This window comes from Drosophila sulfurigaster, chromosome X (genome assembly GCF_023558435.1).
Source record: "Drosophila sulfurigaster albostrigata strain 15112-1811.04 chromosome X, ASM2355843v2, whole genome shotgun sequence".
Classification (NCBI taxonomy): Eukaryota; Metazoa; Arthropoda; class Insecta; order Diptera; family Drosophilidae; genus Drosophila; species Drosophila sulfurigaster.
In genome coordinates this window covers 5,573,307-5,582,951 of record NC_084885.1, presented here as the reverse complement: position 1 = coordinate 5,582,951, position 9,645 = coordinate 5,573,307, and the positions used below count along the sequence as shown (strand labels likewise).

The 9,645-nt window shown below is 35.1% G+C and overlaps 1 protein-coding gene across 1 annotated transcript; it reads right to left on the bottom strand.

Moving 5' to 3' along the window:
• Window positions 1–7,198: 7,198 nt before the first annotated feature.
• LOC133848932 (uncharacterized) lies at window positions 7,199–9,089 on the bottom strand. The gene is made up of 2 exons (XM_062284682.1): window positions 7,668–9,089; window positions 7,199–7,502 (listed from the first exon to the last, which is right to left on the bottom strand). Exons 1-2 carry the CDS (start codon window positions 7,981–7,983, stop codon window positions 7,321–7,323), a joined length of 498 nt encoding a protein of 165 aa, XP_062140666.1. The 5' UTR covers window positions 7,984–9,089; the 3' UTR covers window positions 7,199–7,320.
• Window positions 9,090–9,645: the final 556 nt, after the last annotated feature.

Genomic DNA, 9,645 nt, shown 5'->3' with positions numbered 1-9,645 from the left:
ACAATCAACAATCAACAACAAGCAGCAACAAAACTCGTTTTTCCAGTGCGAATGTCAATCTGCAGAAAATGCAGCAAGGATTTGCAGTGGCAAAACGAAGTGAAGCCATCACACAACACATAGCTGCAGATGCTGATGTAGATGCAGATACAGATACAGATACAAATACAGATACTTTGGCAACGATAGATACAAATGCAGATATTTACGAACGTAAATAAAGCTAAAGATACTTGAGGTACTTAAAGATGAAGCCACTTGCAGTTAGAGAAAACGATTTTAGTACTTTTAGAGATCTGAGATTAGAGATTTGAATACAAATGAAAATGCAGATTCAAATTACGCATTTTAGATGCTTTTAAACATCTTATAAACATGTTTATAACTCACTAAAACATTGTACTAAAAGCAGAAATGTATTTTTATGAAAGATCCTACAATATTCCTTTTGAATATTCGTTTTAGTGCGTTTAAATGACACACTTTATATACTTTTAAAATTGTTGAACTGCATTTCAGCAATTTATTATGTAATTAAATAAAATACATTTTTGCTTTTACAATCTTTTTTTATAAGATTCTTATTTTTACGGTCCAAAGTTGTTGATGTTTTTACCCCACTTACAAAACTTCCCGTTAACCGCTTTTTTATTGCACTTCTCCGAAATATAAATGTAAAGAAAACATTTTATTATTATGTGTGTATCTTTCATTGTTTCAATTTGTAATGAAGAGAATTAAAGATAAAATATATAATACATTTTATAAGGAAACAATTTATGATGCAACAAAATTAGTTTTATAACTAATAATAAAACTTAAATACTATATAGAAAACTAAACAAATTATAAATATAATGTTAAAGATTAAATAAACAAAAAAACAACATTTTTAGAAAATAATAATAAAAGTAAAATATAAAAAACAGAAAAAATAATAAATCGCAGCAAAAGATAAGTAATCAGATAGATAAAATATATACATAAATAAAGGTTTCATTATTATTTATGAATATATTTTATCCATCTGATTACTGCTGTGCTCCTGAATATTCATTTTTTGTCGGGATCAGGATCGCTTTGAATCCGAAATTTTCCAAGTGTTGCATTCTTATATGACCCCAATCGATAGATTTCGTGGCAGCGAATCAAACGCAACAAATTGGGTCAAAATCCGTAAAGATATGGCCGAACTTGAATCATTTTTCTAATTTGTAGATAATTAATCAATATCCAGCGAACAACATTTGTTGCATACTTTAAGGATGACACAAATTGACGTGGCTGTTGCGACAACAAACCATAGATGGCGCCACAAAATTGAGCAAGTAACTTGCTGCTGATTTATGTTCGCCTGGTATTTCACTTGCTGACGGTTCAGTTTTTAGCCGCTCATCGCGGCATCGAGGGGCCAACAACAACAATAAATGCATATAATATTACAACAACAACTACTACATCATCTACCGGAACAACAATAACAACAACTACATCTATTACAACAACAACAACTGCGCATGTACTTGAGCAAAGTTTCAAAAAATTTCAACGAGATCCCTTGGAAACTGCTTCGTCGAGCAGCTCAAATACCAGGCGATCATAATAGAATAGCAAGTAATTTCGAGATTCCCACAAAATACCAGAAGTAGCGCAGTTGTGACGTATGTGCATTAAAAACAATTTCGTAGCATACTTTGATGATGACCCATAGATGGCGCCACAAATTAAGTGAGTTGCTGTATTTCTGCTTGCTGCCGATTCATGTTCGCCTGGTATTTCACTTGCTGATAGTGCAGGTTTTAACCGCTCATCGCGGCATCGAGTGGCCAACAACAAGAACGAATACCTATAATGTTACAACAACAACTAGTACACAATTTTCTGGAACAAAAAACAACAACAACTACTGGAAACTAATGCATCAAGCAACTCAAATACCAGGCGATCATAATAGAAAAGCAAGTGGATTCAGCTGTGACGTACAGTGGCGTGCAAGTGTGAGTACATGTTTGCAACTACTGACTTTGGGTTCGCATAAAAAAGTTATTAGTAAAGTAAATGAGTCCAAATTTTTTGTGTTTATTCTTTGAATATTTATTAACAAAATCTTATACAAAATATACCAAAAAAATCGAATTGGTTTATTTACGAAATAAAAAACAAAAAAAACTCGCATGTACTCAGTTATGCTCATTTTGAACACTTTTCACCAAAGGTTTTTTTTTTAATACTTGGTCCAAAGATCGATATTTGTAATTGTGATATTTATTCATTCTGGTATATTTTCTACCAAATTTGGTATTATTTATTTTAGAATAGCTCTCCATTCTTGCTGGACTCGGCGCTGCATCTCGCGCTAGCTTGCTGGTACTGATTCGTAGAGTTCCCAATCGATTTTTCATTATCGACCAAAAATTTTCGATCGGATTGAGATCAGGACTCTGTGCTGGCCACTCCTTTAACTTAAAATGGTGTTTTGCGATCCATTCCTTGAAGATTTTGGACGTGTGTTTTGGACCTCCATCTTGTTGAAATGTGATGTCTCTCCCCTTATATGCCCATTTGTCAACAAAATCGCAAATATGGGTTTGCAAAATATCTGGAAAGTCTTCCTTTTGCATAGTATCATCTATTTTCATAATTGGTTCAACGCTCCACCAAGTAGAACAGCTCCAGGTCATGACATTTCCTCCTCAGTGTTTCGCAGTTCCTTGTACGTGGCCTATCTGCAACGACTCTTCTGGCTTCTTCAAACAATATTGTTTACAATCCGACTGGAATCGATTGAATTTCGTTTCATAAGACCATATAACTATTTTCCAGTCGTCCAATTCCCAAGTTTTATGGAAGAAGCCAGAAGAGTCGTTGCAGATAGGCCACGTACAAGGAACTGCGAAACACTGAGGAGGAAATGTCATGACCTGGAGCTGTTCTACTTGGTGGAGCGTTGAACCAATTATGAAAATAGATGATACTATGCAAAAGGAAGACTTTCCAGATATTTTGCAAACCCATATTTGCGATTTTGTTGACAAATGGGCATATAAGGGGAGAGACATCACATTTCAACAAGATGGAGGTCCAAAACACACGTCCAAAATCTTCAAGGAATGGATCGCAAAACACCATTTTAAGTTAAAGGAGTGGCCAGCACAGAGTCCTGATCTCAATCCGATCGAAAATTTTTGGTCGATAATGAAAAATCGATTGGAACTCTACGAATCAGTACCAGCAAGCTAGCGCGAGATGCAGCGCCGAGTCCAGCAAGAATGGAGAGCTATTCTAAAATAAATAATACCAAATTTGGTAGAAAATATACCAGAATGAATAAATATCACAATTACAAATATCGATCTTTGGACCAAGTATTAAAAAAAAAACCTTTGGTGAAAAGTGTTCAAAATGAGCATAACTGAGTACATGCGAGTTTTTTTTGTTTTTTATTTCGTAAATAAACCAATTCGATTTTTTTGGTATATTTTGTATAAGATTTTGTTAATAAATATTCAAAGAATAAACACAAAAAATTTGGACTCATTTACTTTACTAATAACTTTTTTATGCGAACCCAAAGTCAGTAGTTGCAAACATGTACTCACACTTGCACGCCACTGTATGTGCAGAGAATAATTTTTTGTAGCATACCTTAAGGATGACCCATAGATGGAGCCACAAATTAAGCAAGTGACTTGTTGTATTTTTACTTGCTGCCGATTTCTGTTCGCCTGGTATTTCTTTGGCTGATAGAGCTGTTTTTAGCAGCTCATGGCGGCATCGAGGGGGGCCAACAACAACCACAAATACATATAATATTCCAACAACAATTACAGCATCATCTACAGGAACAACAACAAAAACAACCCCATATATTACAACAACAACAACTACAACTACAACTGTGCTTGAGAAATTTCTACGAGATTCCTTGGAAACTGTTTCGTCGAGCAGCTGAAATACCATGCAAACATAATAGAATAGCAAGTGGATTCGTAGTACTTATTTTATACCAAACTGTTTGAGGATGACCCAATTTGAATTGTCGTTTCGACAACGAAACATAGATGGCGCTAAAAAAGTGACCTGCAGCATTTCTGCTTCCTGCTGATTTATGTTCGCCTGGTATATTCTCCACTGCCTTGACACTTTTTAGCCGTTTATTTTGGGATCAAATGGCCGACAACAAAAAAAAGTGCAACAACGTAGACTACTTGAATACCAAATAAATATTGCTTATTTATTTACTTACTTAACTTAAATTCGGCAAATAAAAGCGTATTTTCCATATTTTTATATTATTTTTGTGTTCTACATCCTAAATAATTAAAAAAAAACTCAAAGGAGTAATGAAATAATTTTATAATAAAAAAAGTAATGCACACCGAAATTGAGTCAAAAAATATGACAAAACTCCAAGGTAAAACACCGTAAGGGATTCAAATGAATTTGACCAAAAGCTTATTGCAAATTCTCTAAACCTTAGGTAGAAGTATTGAAAACAAATCGATCGCTTACATCATTTATTATGTTATAAGCCTTCTCGATCTCTATATTCTTTGGTTATATTATAACATAAGTAATGAAAGATTTCAGCATTGACATACTTATATCTTCGACTGTCATATTGCCCCACTTATATACTCTTAAGACCTCTTATAATCTAGAGTATAATATCTCAATCTGTGAAGTAGATTAATCTGTTCAAGCAGCTGATAGAATCGTCTTGGAATTCGAGCAATGCCAACTGCTGACGCAGCTCACTTGTTCTTATTGGAATTCGTGATTCGAATTGGAATTTGACTCACCCACGCACTTGGTTATTTTTTTTTTGTTGTTGTTTATATGTCAGCCAACAGCTAAAGTAGCAGCAAGAGCAATAAATAAATTTATGAAAATACTCGCATCTTTCTTTCTCTTGCCAAGTTGTTGGCATTTTGAAACACGTTTACAGCGCGTTGTTTCTGTTGTTGTTGTTGCTGCTGCTGTTGTTGTTGTTGTTGTTGTTTACATACGAGTATTTTCGCAGCAAACTGGTTTCGAAATCTTTGCAACTTGTTAATAATTTCGTATTAGTTGTTCATGTTTTTTTTCTACTTCTTCTTTTTTGTAATACCCTGTAATAGATATGGTTATAAAGCGAAGAGAATATGAAATAAAATGTGAAAGAAAAAATGTTGAACTGCTTTTGTTGGAATTATTGGATACCTCGCATTTTAAAGAACAATTTTCTGACTATATCATATATTACTTAGTAACTAGCACTCCCTTCTTTTAGTTATTATATTATTTTGTATAATAATTAAAGAAATAATAATAATAATATATCATATTTTAGAATATGTTCTGTCGAAGCAAGAAACCAAACGTTACAAACCAACTCCTATCTGAAATCACACTAACATAATTAAATTTAATAAACTAGCAACTAAAGCTTAATTAATAAGAAAAAATAGACTGAATAGCCTTTGGGTCATCTTATTGCAATAAGAAATAAATAATAAAGAAACTCAATATTAATAATTAACATTTTGAGAGGGAATGAATTGATGTTGTTAAATTGTAGAACAATTTTAATATAAAACTTAGTTTTAGAAGCGTTGGCAATTTTTGATTGCAAGTGGGTCAAATTTAAGCTCGCAATTTGCATGGAAACACAGTTGAGAAGTCGCTGGGAAAGCTTTTGGGGTAAACCTTAATTTGTTATTTGTTATTATTTATATATGCTAATAAAAATGCTCTTAATAAATTAGTAGCAAAATAAGCTGCAGAGTGCAAAGTTTTTTTAAATCATTTTCCTGTTATAAAAAATGTAATAAAAATGAAAACAGAAATATAGAAATTTGTTTCATTATTATTTACATCTTTTCGCTTAATAGCCACCTTTGGTCCGATTCTAGTTAATACTGCATTAAACTAAGGTAAGTTATTATTGTACAACTCCTTTGTGAAGGGTGCCTATAGAAACCTTCATAAATTATTTGCGAAACTGAACAAAATGAGAGCATAAAGCATAAAGTTAAACACATAACGAAGCTTTAAATCTTTCTTAGTTATCCGAAACCACATTAACTTCACTCACTTCTTGATTGGACACAACGAATCGGGTCAATTATGTCATTGAACTGACATTTATTTTTTAAAACCCTAACAAATTTTCTTATCTCTAAGGGACCAGCATAGAAGAACCCCTATTCTATTTATACCCTCTACCCATAGTGTAGAAGGGTATTATAAATTTGTGCCGGCAGGAAATGTATGTAACAGGTAGAAGAAGGCATCTCCGACCCTATAAAGCATATAAATTTTGATCAGTATCAACAGACAAGACCATCTAGCCATGTCCGTCTGTCCGTCTGTGCGTCTGTCCGTCCGTCTGTATGAAACACTGGATCTCAGAGACTATAAGAGATAGAGCTCTAATTTTTTCGACAGCATTTGTTATGCTTGCATGCAGAGCAAGATTGTTTCAAATTTTTGCCACGCCCACTTCCGCCCCCGCAAATCAAAAAATCAAATAACAAGCGTAGTGGTAGTGGTATATTTTGAATGCGGTACTACATATATCGATATACCAAGTACACCGCCTGGTATATTGTTAGTATTTTTAAAGTATTTTTAATACCGCAATATTTTGCTTTTATTCAAAATGGGTACCGGGTATCTCACAGTCGAGCACACTCGACTGTAGCTTTCTGACTTGTTTTATCTTTATGTAATGCAACACATGAACATTTGACATACACAAGTGCACTTTGAAGTAGTTGTAATTATTAGGATCTTATAATTTTTGTCCTGTGTTTTTACGATATAGAAATAACACCATATGCACATATATTTATTTAGTCTAAGGCTAACTCGGTGCACTCATGTTAATGCTTCAACATTTCCTTATACAAACATTATCCAAGCATTCATTCACCTCTCTCTTTCACTTAATTTCCAGAGTATTTTCTAGTCGTGCCTTCTCTCTCTCTCTCTCTCTCTGGTTTCACATTCTAGTGTGTATTCTTCGCCGAAACATGTTTTCCTTGCCAATTTCCATCGCACTCGCAGCTGCTGCTGCTGTTTCACCTTCACCTGCTGCCTGAACTCTGTTGCTCCCTTCTCTTTCCCTTTCCTTCCATTACATTACATTTCATTTGTGGTCGCGCTCTTGCCAGGGTTGCCAAGCCACTTCGATTAGCTTTTACTGCCACCACAATTAAATTTCATTTCTTTTATTCGCCAAACTAATAAACAACACTCAAAAAAAAACGCAAAAAAACAACTTATAAAATAATAATAAATTTGAAGTTTGCTTTGTGGCTTCCACTTCTTTGTGGTTTACCAGCTGCCCGAATAGGCGTTGGCCGATGCCTTGGCATAAGCATTGCTGCTCCCTCCGCCTCCGGATCCATAGCTGTAGCTGTTGGCGCTGCTGCTGGCGTAGCTGTTGCCTCCTCCACCTCCGCCGCCGCCTCCCCACTGAGGATAACCGCCGCCGCCGCCTCCATAATTGCCTCCTCCTCCGCCTCCTCCATGATAATTGCCTCCTCCTCCTCCTCCTCCGTGATAGTTACCTCCTCCTCCCCCACCATGATAGTTACCTCCTCCGCCTCCTCCACCATGATAAACAGGCACTTGCTTCACCACATAAATTTCATAGCTGGGCTGCTTGCGTCCATAGCCACCTCCCCCTCCATGATAGTTGCCTCCTCCTCCTCCGCCATGATAGTTGCCTCCTCCTCCTCCTCCATGGTAGTTACCACCTCCGCCTCCTCCACCGCCATAGCCACCGCCTCCACCATAGCCACCGCCACCTCCAAAGCCGCCTCCGCCACCAAATCCACCGCCACCGCCAAAACCACCGCCAAAGCCACCGCCACCGCCACCGCCACCGCCATGGCCAAAGAGCAGCTTCTTCTTGAGCTGCAGCAATGAAGGCGTCGCCAAAGCCAAGCAACTGGCCAAAAGCAGCGCGCTAAGCAGCAATTTCGAGTGCCGCATAGTAACCAAAAAAAAGTGTAACTAAACTTGAACTTGGCTAGAGATTAACAGTAAAGTTAAGTGACAACTGTGTGGACCAAACTAATCGAGCTGCCGCTCATCACATGCCCATTTATAAGGGTGCTCTCACCTGAACTCAACGCAACTCAGCTGAGATCAACTCAACGACTCATCCCCATTGTTTTCGGCCCGTTAAAATCGTCATCAACTGGCTGTGTTTAGTTTTTGGTTTTTGTTTTTTTTTCGCCGGATGCAACACATATTTGCACTCTCAGCAACAACAACAACAACAACAACGAAATACAACTACTAGCACTGACAACAACAACAACAACAACAATTACTACAGCTACTGCATTAACAATTAGTACAACAATAAGAGCCAGAACAACTTTGCTGCTGGCATTTGTTAATCAATGGATCAGCGCATCAATCTCATCAAGCGAGCCAACGGAACGGACTTTGACAACTTGCAGCTCTCCTCTCCTTAATTAAGCCAGTTTTAGTTTGCTCATCAGTTATTTTTATCTTTTTCCAACATTTTTTCCAACACAATTTCTATTTATTACACACTGATTACACTGATTACGCATACGACCCGCTGAACAACAAATACAAATTTTACTACAAATTTTACTCCACATTTTAAATTTTGAAAATGTTTCTCATATTTTCCAACTCTTCAGAAATTATATTCCCATTTAATTACAATATTACGCATACGACCCACTGAACAGTCGATTAAAATTGTTTTCATTTTTTACCTTTCTTAAAATGTTCTTTATATTATTCCAAATGTCCAGAAAATTTGACTAATTAATTACAATATTTTCAAATGTTCAGAAAATATTCGCATTTAATTACAATATTACGCATACGACCCTCTGAACAACAAATACAAATTTTACCACGTATTTTAAATTTTTTAATTGTTTTTTTTTTTAATATTTTCCAAATGTTCAGAACATGTTCCCATTCAACTACAATATCTTAAAATATTTTAAAATGCTCAAGAAATGTTCCCATTTGATTACAATATTACGCATACGACCCACCGAACAACAAATAAAAATTGTTCTACATATTTTAAATTTTTTAAATGTTTTTTTTTATATTTTTAAAATGTTGAAAGAATTCTTCTATTCAACTCAACAATTTTTGAAAAATATTATGAGCAGCTGCATCCCACTATGAAAAATTGCGCATACGCACTATATTACAACAAATTCACATTCAATTAACTAAGACACTTTTTTTTTGTTAGTAATAAAAACTCTTTTCATGAATGAACTACAATTATTCACCTTCGGTTGTATTTAATTCAAAATAAAACAAGCGCCTAGTTTCAAATATTACGCATACGTTAATGCCGACAATCCATTTTTATTCATTCAAATGTGAAGCACAAATTTCAATAATTTTAGCTAATTTCTCATATTTCAAATGCATTTCAAAATTGCTTTCATTTAATTTCCTTTAATTTGATGCTGCAATGCCAAAAGACCATATCACGTATACGTCATGTTATACTAACGATACACTTAACAAATGTGTGTAGTTTTCTGGAACCTAAATAAACAAACAACATTTCAGAATAATTTAAGCAACATAATTTTTTATAATCTTAGATGAAGATTTTATTCTAAATACCTGCTTGGAATA